This window comes from Psammomys obesus, unplaced genomic scaffold (assembly GCF_907164565.1).
Source record: "Psammomys obesus unplaced genomic scaffold, mPsaObe1.curated_primary_1811, whole genome shotgun sequence".
Taxonomy (NCBI): Eukaryota; Metazoa; Chordata; class Mammalia; order Rodentia; family Muridae; genus Psammomys; species Psammomys obesus.
The window spans coordinates 16,125,580-16,148,204 of NW_026596125.1; the positions used below are offsets into that span (position 1 = coordinate 16,125,580).

General features: G+C 43.1%; 2 protein-coding genes across 3 annotated transcripts in view; one reads left to right on the top strand and one right to left on the bottom strand.

The window, feature by feature from the left end:
* Positions 1-456: 456 nt before the first annotated feature.
* Positions 457-20,436, bottom strand: Dclre1a (DNA cross-link repair 1A). 2 transcript variants are annotated; one of them, XM_055591656.1, is made up of 10 exons: positions 20,205-20,436; positions 18,702-19,783; positions 16,106-17,719; positions 14,726-14,859; positions 13,729-13,847; positions 12,516-12,656; positions 10,613-10,758; positions 9,576-9,730; positions 2,077-2,218; positions 457-983 (listed from the first exon to the last, which is right to left on the bottom strand). In XM_055591656.1, exons 2-10 carry the CDS (start codon positions 19,165-19,167, stop codon positions 823-825), a joined length of 3,078 nt encoding a protein of 1,025 aa, XP_055447631.1. In that variant the 5' UTR covers positions 19,168-19,783; positions 20,205-20,436; the 3' UTR covers positions 457-822. The 2 variants fall into 2 exon arrangements, with proteins under 2 accessions (XP_055447631.1, XP_055447630.1); XM_055591655.1 differs by lacking the exon at positions 20,205-20,436 and having other exon boundaries at positions 18,702-20,169.
* Positions 20,437-20,454: 18 nt separating this feature from the next.
* Positions 20,455-22,625, top strand: part of Nhlrc2 (NHL repeat containing 2) — a 56,451-nt gene continuing 54,280 nt past the window's right edge. Inside the window, exon 1 of the mRNA XM_055591657.1 lies at positions 20,455-20,859. Coding sequence (XP_055447632.1) covers positions 20,682-20,859 — 178 coding nt within the window. The 5' untranslated portion in view covers positions 20,455-20,681. The remainder of the gene's footprint in view (positions 20,860-22,625) is intronic.

Consider the following 22,625-nt stretch of genomic DNA (forward strand, 5'->3'; position numbering starts at 1 on the left):
TGGGTGAGGCTGTCTACCACGCGACCCCAACTCTGTGCCGTGTTAGAAACGAGAAAATAGAGACAACAAAGCTCACTGACTGCTGGATGCCAGAGGCCATGGGAGTGATGCATGAGCACAGGCACACAGCGCGTATTTCAGGCAGTGAAACTTTTGTATGACACCCTAAGGATGATGTGTTACATATGTGTCAAAGCCCATAGGATGTGCACCACTAACAGTGGATCTAGTGCAAGCTGTGGATGATGGTTACAGAGCCAACGTATATTCAGCAGTGTTCGTGTGTGTACCATTTTGGGAGAGGATGCTAAAACGGGAGAGGCTATAATCAGTATGGGGCTTGATGCAGACGGAACTGTACTTTCTATTCAGTTTTGCAGTGAATATAAAATTGTTCTAAAAAATAAAGTCTACTAAAAAGAAAATAAAACAGGAACAAAACTCACCAAAAGATGCTACAATAAATTCCATACTAATTTTTATTGAAGAATATATATCATATAAAAGATTTATTTCATAATTACATAGATAATGTTTTGTTCTAGTATCCATTAACATGAATTGTTTTGGTTTCCAGCCCTCATGTTGCTGCAAATTACTATTGCCTCCGTGGAAAAAGCGATTAAGAATTAAAGGAACTGGGAAGGCCCACTCTCAGCTGTCACTGAGGATTCTGAGGGGCATCCATTTCCTTGGGTGTATTATTATTCAAGGACAAATGAGAAACAGTCCTGAGACTGTTTTCATGGCACATACTCATGCCTGCTTAGGCTGGACTGCTAACACTTGCTGTGCACGACTCAGCTGACTTCTGTGGCAGGTTCAGTATCCAGCTTCCAACCTCCACTCTTTAAAGTATTTCTCCATTGTGCTCCTTGACTTAAAGGTGCCGACATTTACAGTGGGTATGATTTTCTGTGGCTTCAGCCACTGGACAAAACGTTTCATTTCTAAATAGCTGCTGTGTTCACTATAGGGAATTCCTGTAAGAGCAAAGGGAAGAGATTTACGAAAAACCAAACTAATAAAAGAAGATAGAAAAGCAAGCTAGATTACTGCTGTCAAAGAAACTCCGGTGCTTTACTTATGATAATAAACTTTGATGTCTTGCTGGCTGATGGTGGCCCATACCTTTAACCCCAGCACTCAAGGCAGAGGCAGGGGGCAGAGAGGCAGAGGCAGGCAGATCTCTGAGCTCCAGGCCAGCCTGGTCTACAGATTGAGTTCGAGCATAGCCAGGGCAGAAAAACTGGTCTTGAAGAAAAAACAACAAAAACTTGATGTCTTTATGATTAGTAAAGATTAAAACATTAAGGGTAAGCCAACCCCAATTCCAAGCTGTGCATAAAAAGCAAGAAGGGAAAGAGGAGAATTCTAAAAATCCTTTATTGTGTTTTTACATTTGGAGAACCGTGGCGGGAGGTCTCGAGAGAACTCCTGCAGGAAGTCCTCAGTGGAGCGAGCCAGCAGCCTGGTGATCCCCAAATCATCTGTACCCACCGTCAAGGTGCTAAGCCAGCTCTGAGGGTGTGCTGCCACCACATCTAAGCCACCACATCTAAGCCACCTCTTCCTGCCACAACCTCACTGCTTCCTGTCAGCTAAGCGCAGACAGAAGCACAGCGTGCCTTTGCAAGCAGTTCTATCATTTCCTCTAAAATCACAGAGAACTGCAGGCAGTGAGTGATGTGCACTAGCCAGCATTGGAGCCAGCTCTTCCGCTCGGGCTGACCGTGGACTGGGCGGGCTTCATAGTCGGAGAGGAATGGGGCCTGGAACTCTGGAGCTGCTCAATGCTTTGCCACCTGCTTTCCTTGGTTGTTGATTTTACAGGGCTTTTAAGTAACACAAGTATTACAGGTGAGAAACACATTCTGGACCAGAGAGAGGGTCTGGTGGTCAGGACCCTTGCTAGCAAACCTGACGACCAAGTGTGACCCCAGGACCCACACAGCAGGAGAGCCAACTCCGACAAATAGCCCTCTGACCCCCACATCCACACATGGTCCATGCACACAAAGAAAGAGGGAAGGAAAAGGAGAAACTTCTGACAATAGGGAACTTGGGTAATTTTACCATATATTGATATATTTCCTTTCATCTGGGGAGTGATACCCGCTATGCTCGTTATGTTGTTAGAGTGGGTCCATCCTGTAGGTCGAAAAGCCAAAATCTGATCGTATTTCCCACCACACTTCTTCAAATGGCTCTGTAAGCCCTGTTGAATAAAAACAGTGAGTTCATTTGCTGGTCAGTTGTCAATAAAGTCAGACCATGAGCAATTAACGGGTGAGATCAGAGACATGGCACTGATGGTCACGGACAGCAGCCGCTGTTGACACTGATGTGCAGAGACCTGGTGCCCTGCTTCTAAGCAGACAGTCCTGGAGGGCACATTCCAGCTCCTCTTTTTTGCTTTTCAGAGCAAGCTAAGGCAGTGCCTAGGAAGAAGTACGATGGGTCATTTGAAACCCAAGTAACGGAGTTAAATGAATTACGGTCTGAGTTAGCTACAAAAGCCCCACCTCTTTCCAAACCCACATACAGACACTAACACTGAGAACAATAAGCAGAAATAGAGCGTAAGTCTGGGAGCACACGCTGAGGGCCCTGAGGAGGGGCATTGGAGTCAGAGTGGCACTGCCCTCAGCACAGACCACAGTCTGAAGACGCAGCTCAGCATTCTTCCGGGCATTTGCTTTTTACCCCTCAGCTGTGGACTAGAGTCACCTCCTGTCTTCAGGTCACTGTAATCACAAGTAATGTGCTTAGTGATTGTTTTGTTCTGTTCGCTGGTTGGTTTTATGAGACAGGGTTTCTTTGTGTAGCCCTGGCTGCCCTGGACTCACTCTGTAGACTAGGCTGGCTTCAAACTCAGAGATCTATCCACCTCTACCTCCCATGAGCTGGGATTAAAGGCTCATGCTACCACCACCCCAATTGAATACTTAAAAAAAAATATTAGTTACTTAGTTATTTTGTTTTTTAAAAACAGGTTTTCTCTGTGTAGCCCTGGCTGTCCTAGAACTCACTATGTAGATCAGGCTGACCTTCAACTCTGAGATCCACCTGCCTCTGTCTCCCAAGTACTGGAATTGCCACCACCACCAGGCTTAGTTACCATTTTATTGCTGTAAAGAGACACCATGACCAAAGCAACTCTTATAAAAGAAGCTTGCTTACAGTTTCAGAGGCTTGGTCCATTATCACTAAGGCAGGGAGCATGATGCAGGTAGGCAGGGTGCTGGAGAAGTAGCTTAGAGTCCTACATCCTGAACCAAAAGTAGAGAGAGAGAGAGAGAGACTGGGCCCATCACAGGCATTCAGACCCTCAAAGCCCACCCCAAGTGACACACTTCCTCCAACAAAGCCACATCTACTCCAACAGGGCCACCTCTTCTAATCCTTCAGTGCTACTCCCTAGTGACTAAGCATTCAAATATATGAGCTTCTGGGGACCATTCTTATTCAGGCCACCATACTTCCCTCCCCAGCCTCCATAACTTTATAGCCATATCATAATGCAAATATATTTGGTCCAACTCAAAAGTCCCCAAATGGTCTACCATAGTCTCAGCACTGCTTAAAAGTCCAAAGTCTCTTCTGAGACTCAAGGCAATCTCTTAACGTAATTTCTGTAAAATCAAACTAAAAAAGATTACATATTTCCCATATACAATGGCACAGAACACATATTACTATTCCAAAATGGAAGAAAGGGAGCATAGTGAGAAAATACGTGGCCAAAGCAAGACTGAAAACTCAGCAGGTCAAACTCCAAATTCTACAACCTCATGTCTGATGCTTCAAAGCGCTCTTCAGACTCCAACTCCTTTCAGCTTTGTTGACTGCAATGCAAGTCTCTTGTCTGGCCTGGTTCCAGCTCTGGTCTGCAGCTCTTCCTGGCAGGGATCCTATGACTCTGGCATCTCCAACATCTTGGGGTCATCAAGGCAATCCAGGCTTCACCTTCACAGCTTCACATCCATGCAGGGATATCCTTGACACACTCCTGGCCTCAGTGGCTGTCTTTAGCCATGGAGGGAGACTGCACAATTCCTTTCTTCTATTCTTGACTCTAAAGCCAGAACCACGTGGCCAAAGCTGCCAAGTTCTTCTGCTTGCTAGAGCTAGAACATGGTTCCCTCTTCAATTACATTTTTATCAGCTTTCTGTTTCTGATGGTTTTCTTCACTACTTAAGCTTTTCTTTAATTCCTTTTCACGAGCTGGAAACTTAGCTGTGTGAGGTCTTGCCCTGAAACCACCACTCCTTTTATTCCACTGAGCATCAGACTTTTCTTTAAACTTCCTTTCTCCTTGAGCACTCAACTTGCTCCATCACACTTCCTGGGGCTCCCTTTTCCCACAAACTGCACATTTTGCCTTTCTCTTTTTCTGGCTTGCTCCTTTTCACTATAGTCTGCAGAAGAGTGACCACTACTAACCATGTGACATAGTCAATACTGGGCTGTCTTAAGATTTCCAGATTTCCTGTCAATGACATTACTCCAAAACGCTTTAATTTAGCCTACGCAGATTTTTAGGACAAGGGCAAAAGCAGCCATATTCTTTGTCAAAATATCTCAAGAGTGGTTTCTAGGCCATTACTAATGTCCTTGCCCTCTGAGACCTGTCAAGCTGGGCTGCCATAGTTGGACTCGCCCTCAGCACTGTCTTCTGTGCTCCCTACCAGAACGGCCTATCACGCCCTATTAAAGTGCCCAACTACTTTTCCAGTGCAAACTTCTGAGTGTTCCACACCCCCAACAACGCATGCTTAGGGCTGTCACAGCAACACTCCAGTCCCCGGAACGAGCTTTTGTAGTCACTGTTCTATTGCTATGAGGGGGCACCACAACTAAGGCAACTCTTACAGAAGAAAACATCTAATCAGAGGCTGGCTTACGGAGTCAGAGCTTTAGTCCATTACCATCAAAGCCAGGAGCGTGGCAAGCGTGGTGCTGGAGAAGTGGTTCAGAGCTACAACAGCCTGATCCTCAGAGACAAAGGCACCAGGGCTATCATGGGCTTTGAAAACGCAGCAAGACAATTCCTCCAAAAGAGCCACAACTTCTCATCCTTCTCAAACAGTGCCACTTCCTGATGATCACGCATCCAAATATGTAAACCTACAGGGCCCAATCCTACTCACCCCCTCACATGCTCCTCTTGTAAGTGTTGAGAAGAATAAAGTGTCTCAGCTAACATCATAAGCTACTACAGCATTTCAAAACCTCCTCAAGAATCCATTCCAAGTCAAATCTTTAAAAGGAGGGATAAATTCAGCTCAAGAGAACAGTAGGATGAGAATGGTAATGGTGACATAAGGGATTTTTTTTTTAAGGTCAATGGTTTTGATTTTAAGGTTGAAACCTAGGATTTCAAAAGCTTAGAATGAATTAAAATTCATTTTGTTGATGAGACAATCTCATTTTCGTGTGTGGGGGGGTGGGGTGTGTATATGCACATGTATAAAGGACACGGGTAACTTGCTCTATTGTGCTCTGCCTTGTTCCTTTGAGTCAGGGTGAGTCACTAGACCTGCAGCAGGCTGGTGGCCAATAACCCAGCTACCCTTCGATCTTTGTTCCCACAGCTCTGGGGCTGCAAGCACTTGTACCTGTGCCCAGCTTTGTACAGGGTGCTAGAGACTTGAGCACAGTCCTCCTTGACTTCCTTTTGAACCAACCAAAACCTTTTATTAATTTGAAACAAATATAAAAATACCTATCATGAAAAGACGTCTAGTCAACTCCTAAACTTGCTGTTAAGAGCTGGAGTTATAACAGTGTTTCCATTACACCATCCCTGCACTGTAGTTTTCAAGTTTTTGTTTTGGTTACTTGTTTAATTACTATGTTTCCTCACTTTACTCTCAGCCGGAAAGGAAGTAACTGAACAGGGACAGTGGGTAGTAATACACATAACTATACTCTACTCCCATAAACTGGGGTCTAGTGTGCAGTATTTATCACCAACGTATCTATTTCTATTTGTTTCTTCAAAACTACCTGAAAGAATTAAATGGGAACCAATTTTTTGTTCCTATGAGACAAATTGGTTATTCTAAAAATAGTTCATGATAGAAACCAGTGCTACAAATAGAAAGCCACAGTTACATGAGCGAAGTCTACAGAGAAGGCTGCCAGAAGCCCACTGTACATTAACCACACTGCAGGACTGCTCTCATGAGGAAAGTTATTACAAACAATTTAGTCAACACAAAATCCCTGATTTATGACTGTCTCTCTCTGTTTATTAGTAACCAGTTTGGGAGAAAAATGCCTTGGCAATGTCACTAAAGTTTTCTTTAGAATGCCAACAGCCCCATAGCCTCTCTGTATTGTTTTACCACACCTAGTTAATAAGCGTTGAACCAGAGGTGGTGGTGGGCCAGATAACATCTCTAAGACCTCAGGATGAGTCAGAGAGGAGGAAGCAAATATCACCTGCAGCATTTCAGCCCTCACTCTTAGATATGAGAGTGCAGGAGCCTGAGTGTGAGTCATGCATATTGTCAGGTACGTATGTGTACACACTTGTGGTGGTCAGAGGGCAGCCTTGTGTGTAGTTCACTGGGACCCACCTACCTTTAAGACAGGTTCTCTCACTACCTGAAGCCTGCCAAGTGTCCTAAGCCACTTGGCAGGGAGCCCCAGAGGTTCAACTGTCTCTACTTCCCAGTGCTGGACTGCAAAGCACACCCTATGTCCAGTTGTTTTGTTTGTTTTTACCATGGGTCTAGAGATAGAACTCAAGTCCTTGTACAGCAAGCACTTTACTGAGGCCACATTCCAAAACTTTCTGAAGATGCCCTGAACACCCTGAGAACAATTAGGTTTGTATTTTAACAAAAGCCATTATGTCTGTTGTAGTACAGATACTTGGGGCCAGTACATTTGGCAATAATCATTACCACACAGCATTACAATAATCACCAGATTCTTCTCCTGTGTTTATTAGGCAAGGAGCTTCAAATGTCACTCTCTGCTCACTTTCAGGGAGAACGGCGGAGTCCTGAAGGCAGAACCAGGGATACCTGCTCTAGCTCTACACCCGGCATGGGTGAGCAAAGAGGGCATGGCTGACTTTCTGGAGCCTCACAGCCTCATCTCTCAGATGTGTCTGACCATTCTTAACTTTGCTACACACTCATCATCTGGGAGCCCTAAAAAACTGCCTTTTCAGAAAGAAGTGATTTTTAATATAAACTTCCAGAAGTGGTAAAATACCCTTAGTGAATATTAAAATCCTGACAACGGTACCAAGTCCCTCCCTCTTCAAGGACACCAGCCTAAATCGTGCTCAGAATAAAGGCTTCCAAATATTAAAGCCAGTTTGAGTTCCTGCATAAAAACTGTACTTGAGTTTGCAGTTGCCTCAAGATTTATTTCTGTTTAGGTCTGGAAGTATAAAAATACAATCTAAAAGAAGGCCACGAGGACCAGACAACAGTCTGTGAAGCTATTGGTTCTTCAGGAGCATTGACTCCTCTTTCTGAGGAAGGCTGCTGAGAAGCTTGACTTCACCAATTACTGCCTTACCTCAGTGCCACCAGTTTTTCCCTCGCCCCACCCACAGCTAAAACAGTCACTTCCCTAAGGAGCTCTGGCTCCATGTGCTATGGCTGCCTCTTAACAGCCTGGGCTCGGCTTCTGGACTCCATTTCTTTATTCTCCTTTTCTTGTTCATTGTTTGTTTTTTTCTCTTGACTTCGAGGCAGTGTTAAAATCACACAATTCAGCACTTTTAGTCTCTTTATAAAATCAGCGTTATGCAACATTGTCATTATCAAATTTTAGGACATTTACATCATCCTTAAAAGAAATCATTTGCCCCTGGCACGCACTCTCCACTGTCTTTCTTCTAAACTCTAGCAAACCTGGGCCCACAGATTTACACATTCTGGGTATTTCAGGTGAATCAAATAATTTAATATATAGAATTTACATTTGTCTTTTTTATCTTGCATATTTTTCTCATATTTCATTCAGTAGTATGTACTATGATTCCATTCCATTGTATAGATGACGAAGATCCTGTTTTATGGATGCATCACATTTAATTCGTTCATTTACTATATTTAATGGGCATTGCAGTTGTCTCTACTTTTTGGCTGCTATGGATCAGACTACTGTGAATATTTTCACAGTTTTATGCAAGGTGATGCTTTTGATTTTTCTTAGGACTGGAATATGCCCAGGACTGATCAGGTCGGCACCAAACTGAATGTAAGAACACCATTTCCCAGTCCCATGAGCGAAGATCACGGTTCATATTTCCCCATACCATCAACAATGGTAGTTACTGTCTGTCTGTTTTACTAGAGCTATCCAAGTGCGTGCTGAGGGGTGAGCATGTGTAACGTCCTGACAGAACAGCACTGTGCCTCCTTTAGTATATGTAGAGGCTGGCATCGAAGTATGACTTGGTAAGTAAGACACTGGACAGTGTTCTCATTCCTTCCTTAGCTACCTGCCATCAGGCCCTTCCGTCACTATTTTACTGCACACAGCGGAGCATGGCTGCTCTGGTTGAAGACTGCCTTCCTTCCCTCACTTGGCCTTCTCTGCAGCAGACAGCATCCATGCATACTCTTGTGAAAAAAGTTCTAAGCCCTCAATGTCCATAATACTGACTCCCCTGTCCTGATAATCTTCTCTCATGAAACAAGCTGAGTAGGAAATAAAATAACGCTGCCTGTTTTCCAGGACAGCAGCACGTGTCCTTCTGACCAGCATCTCAGAAGATTCCCCACCACATGGGCAGCTCCAAACTCAAGATGCTCACAAACTGACTCAATTAATTACTAACATGCAAAACCCTGCTTTGGCTGTATCTGAAATTTGTGTGGATTATGAACCCAGGAAAAGAGGCCCTGAGCCTGTGTGTTCACCGTGCACAGCAGGGAGCTCATTTGTTTTCTTGATGTCTTGTTATTTGTAAGGCCCAAGCTTCCCAGTTTCAAAGCTTCAGAAACATTATTTTATGATATGATGGCAAAAGCAAAACCATGTTTTTGTGCATCATGTTCTAAATCATGTTTATTATACATTATTTTATTGGCAGGTGTCAAAATGCTATAATATGGAATGAATCTTAGAACTTAAATCTGAGAGACAGCCCCAGAACCACAGTGACATATCAGACATTTCACATGGCATGTTCTCACACTAGACTTTTCTGTTGGGATACACTGCCACTAAGTCATTCCACAAACACCAGTGTTCTAGGGGCCAATATCAGAACTGAGCAGAACAGGCCTGCGGAGGACTCACGACTGTCGAACTCCCTCACTCCCCCAGAAATGACTAGGAAAAATGGGCTTAATGACGACCACATGGCTATATGCCTTTCTATTTGTGCTACTTCCTTTGGGCCAATCCTCTAGTGTCTAAAAGTCCTGGTGGGCTTGTGACTTATTCTACAGAGATGCTCACACAGAAAAGCTAAAAACATTAAATATTTCTTTCCCTGTGGGAAATCTTCATTCTAACAGAATTTCTTAAGAGTTAAACTCAGATAAATACCTTTCCTGGTGTATCTTAAAAGACATACATCTTGAATGCTTACCTTAAAATTAACTTGTGTCATTGGGAGGAGGTGGACCGAAGAAGTGCACATGTCTGTAGTTATGAGGGAGCTGATTTCTGGTATGTTGAGGCACCGTAAAGTTTTATATTTTTCTTGGGACATGCCCACTTTTGAACCCAAAACATCAGCAATGGCTGTAGGCAAAGCAAAAGAGGAAAAACAATAAGATCCTAGTTTGTTAAATAAACAAAGTTACAATTTATTCAAATATTAAAATAAGAATCTACCAAATAAATAACAAATTCACAAGACAAACATTCACATTCTAATCACAAATAACCAGTGCAGAGTTGTTGCGATGGTGCAGTGGCTGGGAGCACACACAGCTCTCACAGAGGCCATATTTGGTTCCCAGCATCCTAGCTGGGTGGCTCACATATAATTCCGGCTCCCAGGTAATCAGATGTCTTCTGGCACCTGTACTCACATGCACAGACACAGATACACACATAGTCACATGCCTAGAAATAAAACTAATCTTAAAAGAAAGTAGCATGAAAGAGGCAGATGGAAAGGAAGTACATTTGAACATGTCAACACCCTGGCCTTATCATGTCATCTCTTGAGGCTGACATAGTGTCATCATATCTAAGAAGAAATAGGGAGCACTCCGCAGAAACAACGCAATGTACCTATCACTAGACAAACTACAGGAAGACAGAAGAATCACCAGGAGCAAAAGTTAAATTGCTCTCTGCTGGTTCCTGGTAGATCTGCAAGGGATGATACAATAGAGCTGTGCAGTAAGACCAAGCTAGCTGAGAGCACAGTGCCACACGACTTAGCCTACAGACAGAAGTGTCAAGACAAATGCATTTATCAAACATTCTCATAATGTTTAGCCTCCTGGTTTAAATGTACCAAACACTACCCATTTTCTCTCTACCTCCAAAGGTAATACTGGATCATTTCAGAAAATGAATGTTGAGTGCAACAGTAGAAACTGAAAGGGCCTTTTGCAAGAGAATCTGATCTTTATAATCTATTAATGTAAATTAGATCCTGCTACCACCCACCTAGGAAGACTTTCTCCTTTCCGATACAGTAAGTGCCACAGACGACAAGAGCACGCGGGTTTAGGGTTACAGCCTCAAAGGCGGTGTTGATGGCAAACTGGATAACCTCCTGCTGAGATGGGAAGGTATATTCTGGGCTGCAGTATCTATGACAAGGAAACAGTTCTTAACAAGGACTATAGAAGCTGTGGCTCTGCTGGGTATTTCTTTACAAGAAATCAAGCTAGTGCATTAGATGCAGCAGGGATACAGCCTATTAAAACTACACGGTCTCACACCACCTAAAATGAAAATGCTTGCTTCCAGCTACTGCCAATTTAGAGTAGAATAATAATTTTTCACTATTTACTTTTAAATTATTTTTTTATCATCTGCAAAGAAATTTTCTATTTGAATACTTTTTGATATGCCTATATACAGTTAATAAGAATATATTATATAATAAGAATATACCCAGTTATGCCTATATACAGTTAATAAGAATATATTATATAATAAGAATATACCCAGTTATTCACTTTAGTTATGAATGATAAAATTCATTATTTTTAAAACCCAAGTCAGTATCAAAGAAAATACAATTGAAAGAGATATTTGTAGAAAAGAATTCTGACTTAATAAATATAAATTCATTAGTGTTCAAATTAAAGTTGATATCCATATGGTTATTACCTTTCACAGATGCATAAATGCATACATCACAAGAATATAGCAAACCCAGGGGCTAGAGAGATGGCTCATGGGTAAAGAGTGCATACTGTTTTTCCAGGGATCTGAGTTCAGTCCCCGGCACCCACAAGAGTCAGACCCCCAAGCTGCCTGTAACTCCAGATCCTAATGCCCTAGGTCTTCACTGGCACCTGTACTCAAGAGCGCACACTCACAGACACATAATTAAAAACAAATCTTTAAACAAATACAACAGATCTAGCTGGACCAAGATTCAAAATCACACAGTGAAAGGCTGGCCTCAAGTTATTATCTATATATGTTTTGAGATGAGAAGCGCAATTTTGGCAATAAACAATAATTACCACACAAACAATTTTTCTGACTTTCAGAACTGACTTTGCTACTCAATTGTCAAAAAGGGAAAGACTCTCAGTCCTTTCTTCTGTGAAAACCCACAAAAAAAATCTGGAATCATGTAGGAGTAAAACTACATGTCTTAAAAATTTATTTCCTTATCTACTATTTAAAGTACATATGGAAGAATGAACTATGTCACTGTAGGCAAATGGCCACGGAAAGGCTTGTCTTTGATGTTTCTGCTCTTTGGGAAAGATTATCTTTTACTAAAATATCTCATAAAAAAAAATCCTTGAAATATTTATATAATTAATTCCTAACTAATCAATGAGTCATTTTAAAATATGGAATTACACTGTATACCACAAATATATACAATTTCTGTCAGTTATACCTTAATAAAGTTGAGACTACATAATTTAAATAAAAACATTTATGTGACTATGTTTGTATCACTGAAGGATTCAAAGGTGTAACTTACAAATTACTTTTTTAAGAAAAGGACAAAAGTAATTCCAAACCTGAATTGTGGCCTCTGTTTTCTCTTTACAACTATACAGTAACTATACGGACTCTCCAGAAAAAAAGTAATTTAAAAACTGTTTTCCTAACATTTGTTTCCCCAATTTTTTTAAGTAACAGAACTGTCTTATAAACATTTTCAAAAAAATAACAAAAATTATGACATATAATTCTAAATTTGCCTTTTAGTAGGTTTTTTTTTTTTTTTTTAAATGCATCCTTTGGTCACTCTTAAAAAAATAACTGGCTACAAACCATCATTTAGCTTATCTACACAAATGCTTAAATTACCCATAAAATGCAGGGCACAACTAACAGTGGGAAAAGGCAGAACTCAAAAAGTGTTTCTCACGTGGTGTCTAAGTACAGCGTGTGGACTTTACGGCCCGCAAGAAGAGAGCGCTCCATGCTGGGGTCTGCCCGAAAGTCTCCAGTGTGCAGCAGGGCGGCACCGTTAGCAAGTTGGAAGAGGATCATGGTAGCACCTGGACAGCTGGACACAAACACTTTAGAGGAACACCCAGAGACACAGAGCACTTGTGGCAAGGGCACTTCTCTCAATCAGCTGACCACCAGAGTGCAGGGAGGGTTGCTCAAGCCTACAGGGTGCACATTCCCAAGAAGGTACTGTCTTCAGGACAGGCTGGCCTTGAAGCCCTTAGGACAACCTGTCTGATAAGAGCATTGTCTGAGACACTAGCTTGATCAAACAATCTATGGGAAATATGGAAGCTGTGGTAAATATTTCAATAACAACTCCAAAAAGTATCAGAACTCAAATGGACAATGAAAGAAGAAATATTAGCAAGGCTAGAAGACAACTTCTTTAAAAAAACAAAAAACAAAAACCAATCTAAGATGATAATATTGGCCTGGACTAATCTTGCCTTATCTCTTTCCCAAGATGCTTATGGTCTCTATGGAACAGGCTCACATCTCAGAAGCATAGTTGATTGCTATATTGGGGCAGCATGAATCCTGACAGCACCTTACAGTGGGGTTAAGAGGGGTGCAAAGATGAATGCGGAAAAGGGACAGAGAGGGAGAGAGAAGGAGGAAAAAGAGAAAATATGGGTAGGGGAGGGAGACAGACAGAGACAGAGAAATCTATTTCCATGGAGAAAAAAAATCTTCCAAATATTTAGAATCTAAAATTGACTGATTTTTTTTAATTTAAAGGTAGGGTAGAATCAGAGGACCAATCCTCTGGTATCCAAATAGAATATAAGATTTTACTTCATGTAAATTATGTTAAGGAGAATGGAGAACTTCATGTTTAAAGAACAGTAACAAAGTATTTTTTAATATAAAGTGTCACAAGTCAACTGCACAAAATGAATTAGACAACTGAATCTCTGTACATTTAATCTAATAGTAAAATTATTTTCTTCAAAAGTAGAAATAGGATTGACTGCAGTTCAAGAATCAAGCTTATTAGCTCTAAGCTCTCAAGACAACCATGCTGCCGTTTTCTTTTTCGATACTGTTCAAAACAGGTGCCTTTTATGACACTGGTGTGCTGCCTGCTGTGCCAAGCGGGAGGCTGAGGTGACCTTCACACTTACTGATTGGCATCCAGCAAAACAACTTTGACACCATCCACTATACATTCAGTGTCCATTGGCAACTGATGGACGTATTGTGCTTGCACATGAAGCTTCTTCTTCAACAAATTGCCAGTTATCTGCAAGACAGGGTGCATTTGCTAATGATGCTGTGTTTCACATTCAGTTTAGAGCCATGGTGGGCTAGCACTCTCGGTTTTCCCACTCCTATGCATGTGACCTCTCCACGCCTGGACAGTCTGGAAGACAACCATATCACTCTTCGGCCTGCTCACCTGAGGCCAGCTGGCCATTCCCACAGGCTGCACAAAAACCTTCTTGACCTGGTCCCTGCTCTCAACTGTGGGCTTATCTCCCACAGTTCCTCATGGTATGTTCTAAATATTCTCAACTTTCTGAAAGCCTGAAATAGGTATTTCCAAGGTGCTGTGCCTTTCCACCAACTGTTTTAATCATTCTTTCTTCACTAAGACAAGGGGGTGTGTCATGAGTACTGTGAGGATTAAATCAAGTTCTCACTAAAGCCCTTGGGAACTGGGATTAAATGCTCCCTGATAACCAGCTCAAGGCATTCTGCACTGTGAAACTTTCTCTCAACTCAGCTGGGGACAGTGTGAGGTACCCCTGTGACAGCAGTAAGTCCACCCTGGCTTTATCTTTGAATGTTGCCCCTGGAAGCTACATAGCCCTACAGTGCTATTTTGCCTCTATATCTACTTAGGCACTCTGTACAATGTTTACTGGGTAAAATTTGGCTTACTGAGTGTACTGTAACACCACTTATAGCTCTCATGTATTAAAATACATGTTTGTAAAAATAGGTTGTAACTGCTGGTAGAGTCATATTTGATTTTTAAACTTAATGTAGAATCAGCTTTAGCCATCTTTTCCAGAACAATGATGGCTCTTCTAGTTTTCAATATTCTATTTTTTTTTAACCAAAGTTTCTCAAAGTCACCACACTCCACAAAGACAGAGTTCAGAACACTAAACATACCTCACTACAATAAACTGGCATTGTGAAGTCCTTCGACAGCCCCGCATAGTGATCAGAATGGAAATGTGTGAGGAAATAGGCAGTGCAGCCTTCAACCTCGCCGTACTGAAAAGCATCCACGGTAAAGCCGGTCCCTGCAACGAGACACCACCATGGAGAGCAGGAGCCAGTGTTCACACACCCAGGTGCCTTCTAGAGCCCAGACCTCACCACTCTGCAGCTCTCACTTAACCCTCAATTTCACTACAGTTTATGTAAAAACATAAATTTATTGAGAGGTTAGAATAATTCCTGTGTCTACTAAGTACCCAGAGTAGACACTTGAGAGTAGTTTCACCAAAAAATTAAGCTACAAATCAATCTTTTTTTTGCCCTAATTAATGCTTTGTGGTTCTGACACCTGGGGTAGGGCAAGTGGACTCTAATTTCTGCCAAACAGTGAGAGGAGAATGGCTTAGAACTTTGAAGCCATGAGTTTCAATGAAGGGGTGAGATTGATCCTTGAGCTTCTCAAGGGTCAAAAAGCTTATCAAAGTTTGCAGTCCTCCGAAGGGCCAAAGTTAAATAAAAAAGAGAATATTATCAATAGTCCTTGATTTCATGGTAGCAGAGGAAGAATAAGGAATTGTCTCAAAAACTCAAAAAAGATACACAGGGAAACAAACTCAACCTCAAAATGCTGTTGAGGTTATCAATACACAGCACATTTAAAAATATAAAAAGTAAATCATAATAATAACTGAAAAACAGAACTAGCACTGACCGCCACACATAGCTGAGAAACATTTTTATGTAATCTTTAGAAGCTGAATCTATTCTTGCTGTTCTATTGTATACTCCCAATAGAAGAGTTAGTGATTTCTTTAGCAATCATTTCTGTGCACATTTTTTCTATGAACTCACCTGTGAAGGCATGAGCAGATATCCAGCTGGAATATACAAAAGCAGAAAAACCTAAATATTCACATTGCTTTAAAACTGGCATTTGTGGGAGTTACATCCTGCCATGTGCCCCTTTTTTATTCCCTGAGCACTGTGTACCCTCAGCAGTGCTTAAGTACCAGCTTTTATTATATTTACACCGATGTTTTACCTTCCTTCAGGTTATGTGGAATCTCCACTATTCGCTCGCCTTTCTATAATCTATAATGACTATCTAATCATTATATAGATCATGTATAAAATTTTTAATAAAAATTTGCTGATAATGGAGAAAAAAATTTTAAAAACCAAAAACCCAATCTCATTAAGACTCAAAAATATCATAAAGATCAAAGAGAACATATACTTTATGAAAATGATTTGAAACATATCCACCCAGTGTCAAAGAAATGTGCGCCGTGTTTTCATTGATAAGCTGACGCTGGTGTTCCAACTTACCAGGGATTCTCTTATAGAATGGACATGATCTTTGCAATTTCCCCGTGCCAGCCGACTCTGAAATGGCCACGTTCCCTCTCTGTGGCCTGCCATGAGTCCATCGCACAGAGGCTTTGCCTCTACTTAAGCTGGCTGTCCCCATCTCTGGACTGGTAAGAAGGGGACCTGACCTCTGATACGTTCCTTCCCGCAGTGAACTTGACTTTCTAGGTCTCTTTCTTCGATGCTGAGCTGTCTCTCCAGACAGTTCCGTAGGGCACAGACTCTCATTTAAATTCCTTGCATCAAATTCTAAGTCACTTACAGAGTTCTCGGCTTTCCTCTTGCCCAACCGTGGCCTCTTTTCTTTAGGACTCACAACGGGACTCACATTTGGCCTTTCTAAAGCACTTTTCCTTGGCGATGTCTCTTCTTGTCTTTTGGGTGGTAGTCCAAAAAACACACCTATATCCATTTGCCTCATTACTTTCTTAGCAGGTTGGCTTGCACTGCAGCTAGGACTGACAGGTGATGAGCTCACGGACTTGGCAAGAGGCGTGCTTGAACACTTCTCTACCTTTCTGCAGGCACACGTCGAGTTAGTACCCGCAGCATCCACGCCCTTAAGCTGTAATCCTTTACTTTGACTTTGGGTTGGGTTCACAGACCGACATTTGCCTCCCTCCTTCTCAAGTGGTTTTGCCACGGCGCTTGTAAGTAACGGCAGGGAAATTTGATTGCCAACAGCTGATGTTTTAATTTTCTGTTTCTGATGACTTGATCCAAGTGAGTAAAATTCTGGCTCATCAAGTCTTGCCTTAGTGGTCTGATAATTAGAAGCAGCACGTCCCACTGCCAATGCATGTGAAAACAAGAGAAAGCCAGAACCTGTGTGTGCTCGGTCATCTTGGGCAAGCCTGCCCTGGGTCTGGGAGATAAGCTGAAAGGAATCCTTGAGAGCACGGCCTTTATCCGATCCCCTGAACTCAGCCTGAGTCAGCAGGCTCTCCACTGAGGGGCAGACTCCCTCTGGCTCCTTTGGGAAGGGATGGTGAAGCTGTTCAAATATGGCAGAACCATCTTCTAGGCTGCTGTCTTTAGAGCTTTGCGTAAAGAATAGTTCCTGCTGTGAGTCATCCAGCTCTTGGTCTTTATCGTAAGTCTCTTCGTCACTCTGCAGCGGAGAGTAGGAGATCTCACAGTCACTTTCTGGCAAACTTGGACCCTGTGAGTTGCTTTGACTCTTTAAAGTGTCCTCCACAAGAGGCAAGCCATCCTCACACAGCTTGTCTTTCTTAACAAACTCTGCATATTCTGGAACTACTGACATCTGAGAACATGCGGAAGAGGAAATCTTTTTGTTGGTTTCAGCTGGAGGTTGAGATGTTCTTAGGCACTGTACCATAGATAGAGAATCATCTAAAACCTTCCTTAAGTTCTCAGTTCTCAGATGCACAGGCAGTCTCTCCTCAAGGTCACAAGAGTCTGGCTTTGCTGCAGTGAGACATGCAGCTGGCACGTGGGATGGGCTGTGGACAGGCTCCTTGCTAGCTCTACCCTGAGCAAGCAGGAGATGAGTGTATTTCTTATAATGAGAAGGAATTGTAGAGGTACATAGAAGACCCTCAGGACACTCTGAAAAGTTAAAGACCAACAGAATATTTTACACAATAAAGTTTGGCAGCGCTGATGTAAAGTAGCCTCTACACACAAAACCATGGGCCACCATTTTGTTTTGTTTTGTTTTTGAGACAGGGTCTCTCTATGTAACCCTGGCTGACCTAGAACTCACTATGTAAAGCAGGCTGGCCTTGAACTCAAAGATCTGCCCACCTCTGCTTCCCAAGTGCTGGGATGAAAGGTGTGTGCCACCATACCTACCTTGGCATGGGTCACCTTTAAGAACTATGGCAATAGCTATGGTGGCCTGCATAATAACAGCTGTTTCCAAGATAAACACTAAAACGCCAAAAATTAATCCAAAATAGTTTTACAAGGCACTATTTATTACACTTAAACATATACTTTTAGATTGCTTTTTCAGATCCCCTTTTCACAAGGAAATTTGAAATAACTTTAAAAAAATTAAAGTCATAACTCATTTTCTATATAGTCCTAGTAGAATTTTCTATGTTAAATACGACGTTTATCTTAAAATATAATAAAAACATGGCATCACTTCTGTTACTGGCACATTTTTGTGAGACTGAGTCATCTCAGACTACCTTCTAGTTCTTCCGGTGTACCAACACGCACGATGAATACAATATGTCCATAGTTAGAAACCAAATGTATTTATAATTTTCGATTTGATTCTAAACTAGGATAACAAATCATCCTGGTTATTTAACCTGTAGGAAATCTTCATCTACAAAACGTTAATGCCACCCACCTGTCTGGTCCTTGTAAGAGTTAAGTAGGAAAATGCGAAAGTTCTTAGCTCATGCAAAAGTTGATTGAGGAGCTGGGATGATAGCTCAGGCAGTACAGTACCTGCTGTGCACAGACACCAGAGTTCAGCCCACAGCCCTTACAGAAACCAGCCAGGCATGCATGCACATGCTTACAGTCCAGCAATAAGGAGACAGAGACAGGGGTATCCCTGGGCTTTTCTTACCTATGTTGGAGACTGGGGGAGAATCCAAACACTCAAAAACATGCCATCGGGGTGTCTGACCAAGCAATGAGGAAAAAGGCACCTGGCAGCTTGGGCAGTATCCTTCATAAACTGGGCGTACTCTTGGGGACAATTGTTTGCTTCTGTGAGCTCTATGGTGCTTTCTTGGAGTAGTGTCTTTGCTTTGAGACTGTTGAATCTCATCTCTGCAACTAGAATTCTGACTGGAACCTACAGAAATCTGACTGTTTGTTTCCCCAAGGCACTCTTTGTGGTCCCTCGGCATGCCTTTATCTTCTTTGGTTCTTTTTTTGTTTCCTTTTCGTTTTGTCCGGTATTTTCCATCTGTTGCTTTTTCAACAAATTCTGAAATATTTTCAGAACAATTATTTGGATGCACTGGTTTGGGTTTTCTTTTAGATTTATATTCCCAGATGTCTTCTTCCCAAAATGTGTCTTCTAACATGGCAAAATGGTATTTATGAGTCCAACATTAGCGTTTAGTAAATTCAGAGTCCATTTCTTGTTACAGGTTTTTTAATAGGAAAAAACGTAGCCAAAATCGAACTAACTTGGTCTGGACTGAAACTTTGTTGATGATGATATTGGAACACAACACAATCAGCACCTATGAAGACTTGCTGTTCCATTTATAACACAATAAAATTAATCGAACCAAAGGGTGAGATTTGTAATTTTTTGGTTTTTTTGTTTTGTTTTTTACATTGTGACACTATTTCATTCAGTTGTTTTTTTTTTTTTTTTAATGTTCCAGGATTTGATTTATAAAAATAAGAATCAATGGTGCCTTGAAAGGTAAGCACTGATGAGAAGTACAGGCTCCACATCCCCACTAGGAAGCTTTCCTGGCTCTCATTTACGTGGTCAAATGTCCGTTCACAAGTCCAGTCACAGACCCTAGCCAACTGGGTACTTTAGTTCACTGCTGAAACTAGTCACACCATAATCAAAGAGGTGTTGGTCACAAAACCCGCAACTGCCCTTATTCGTGACTCATGGATATCCAACCAGGTTCAGTTTCCCGGGTCACTCCATTTCTTCCTCCCTCACAGGATCAAATCCTGCACAGTGAACAAAGTTCAAACAAGTGAGATCGTGCTGAGGCCACGCTGTACCCCACACCACTGGGGCTGTCTGTCCTGAAAGTGGTCGGCCACCCTCCAGACCTGCACAGAAGTCGGGTACCAGAAAACTCCTACAGCTCGTCCTCTTTCCCGTGGATCTGGGGTGGGGAAGGCCACCGAAGGCCCCTGCCGGATCCTCAGCTTAAGCCACAGCGGCTCTTTGAGCGGCCCCTCCTGCCAGCCCCGGCAGCCCCCCGCGGGCGCACCTGGCCGGGCAGCCCCGGCACCGCGGCAGCTGCTTCCTCTCCGCGCCAGCTCCCCGCTCCCGGGACACTCATTCGCGCCGGCACTTTCGCCACTCCCCACCGGCCCCACTACCTACAGAACACAACTCTGAAGACGCCTTCACCCCCTTTACCTTCCGGGTCCTTCTTCGCGGGAACCGTCTCCCGCGCTCACTACCGTGCCGAATCGGCTGATCCCAGCCTAGGAGTGGGGACACCTGAGGAGGGTTTCCCTAAGTCGGCTCTTTTTAAGTTACAGAGCTACTTGGATTTTATTTGCGTAGGGAGCCCTGTCCGGTTCCCGGGATTGGGCTCCCCATCCCCTGCAGAGCCCGCGCCCGGAGGCCTTCCCCGTGTCGAATCTGGCGCTCCGAACGTCCAGGCTCGGCGGCGGCCGGGACCTGGAAGGGGCGGGTCGGCGCTTCTGGCGTTGAGTTACGCGCCGGGGGCAGCTCGGCCCTTCGGACTCCGGCCGCTGGGCGAGGCTCGGCGCGGACGGAGGCGGGTGTGGCGCAGCTCGGGGCCGGCCGGGCACCGCGCTGAGCAAGAGGGCGGCGCGCGCTTCCCCGGCCCTCGCCCGCCGTCCCGGAGCGCTCGGGAGCCCGCACAACATGGCGGCCCCCGGAGCGCGGGGCGCGAGCCTGTCGGGCCTGCTGCCCGCGCAGACCTCGCTGGAGTACGCCCTGCTGGACGCCGTCACCCAGCAGGAGAAGGATGAGCTGGTCTACCAGTATCTGCAGAAGGTGGACGGCTGGGAGCGGGACCTAGCGGTGCCCGACTTTCCGGAAGGTGAGGGCTGGCGGGGGTGGGGGCGCCCCCGGGGCCTCCCCTTCCTCGGGGATGGCTCCCTCCCGCCAGCCGTCCGGAGGTCTGCCGCGCGGCCACCCGCCCACGTCCCTGGGTGTAACGGAGTGGCGACACGCTGGGGGGGGGGGGGTCTGGAGGGCGGGGACCAGCGTTTGCTTCTCGGTCTTGAATACTGCTTGGCCTGAGGTCCAGGACCTCAAGACCCCGGGGCTGTTTAGCGGCCTCGGTTTTCAATGACCGGACTACCCAGCCAGCCCGCAGGTTCTCCATCTTTCTTATCCCCACTGACGTTTGTGGATCATTTTCCACATGCAACCGACGGTTTTAAGCACTTGGCGATCTTAATGCCTGGTACAACCCACTAGGGGTGCTCCTAATTAGTCTTGTTTTACAGGTAAGGAAACTGAGGCACAGGAAGGCTAAGGAACTTGCCCGTCTAATAACTAGTAGAGCTGTATTACATTCTACAGACCTCAGATCTGAAGCTTTTCTAGTACTGCCTGCTTTGTTTCCACGTTCAAAGTAGTGAACCTGTTGAGTTTTAAACTTTGGAATCAGTTTTAGCTTAGTACTCAGGGTTGAATCCTAGCTGTGGGAACTGTTGGAACACGAGGAAATAGATACTCCCAGCAGTGCAGTTTAAACAAAATGCTCCTTTACTTTCTTTAGTTGGGAGTGTCATTGTTTAGTCTGCTGGAGTTGGCATGTATCCTGGCATGATACTGAAACCACATGCATAGTTAATTTGTTACCTGTGGCAGGGTTCAGGTATCTCCCGGAAGGATATATCAGTTCCTCCTCAGTTCCACAACAGTCTCTCTTTCCCTTTTGCACTTGGGGCATACCCCTCCCCACTTTATTATACTGGATTTGAAATACGGCGGAATTGCAAAAGAATTGGCTCTATCCCATCAGAGATTGGTTTATCCCATCAGAGAAACTTCAAAATGACACATACATATATACAGATGTATACATATCTTCTGAAAACTTTGTAATAAAGCACATAGTGAATACAATATTATAAACTAGCAGGCCAGCAGCTAGATTTGTGGGAGAATGTTTCCATTTTCTATTTTTTCTATGTTTATAAGTTTATTATTTTATAAGTTTATTATTTATAAGTATATTTATTATTTATTATATATAAGTATAATAATATACTTATATATTATTTATAAGTATATTATTACGGTATTTGACCACTATGTCTCAAGTCATACTCACTAGATATTAATCAGGCTTTGTTTCTGATGTGCTCTGATATCTGCTGGACCCAATTTTTAAGGACAGAATGTTGAAGACAAAGCAGATTTTCAGGTAAAGTCATGTTCAGTGTGATTGTAGTTACTGATCAGCTTAGAGAACAGTCGTTCGTCGAAAGATACCACCTGCAGTAGAGCGGTGGATCCAGGCCAGCCTGGACCTCGATCCCTGTACCCTCCTTTGTGAGCTTTTTGATTTTTAGCACATTACTTTATTTCTCCAGGTCTTGATTTTTTTTTTTTTAACTTAGAAAGTGGAGCTAATATTTACTTTTTAGGGATATTACGTGGAAGTAATTCAGGTAAATTCTTAGAAAACAAGGAGACTTATTAAGTGTTGGGTATTTGTTGTATTCATTGTAATTATTGCTACTTATATACATTATTATCATTAAATCTGGTAAACACCTGGCACAATAACTTACATATAATAACTGTCTCTATGCCCTCACTAAGGCACCCTTAACAATTTAGAGACAGATT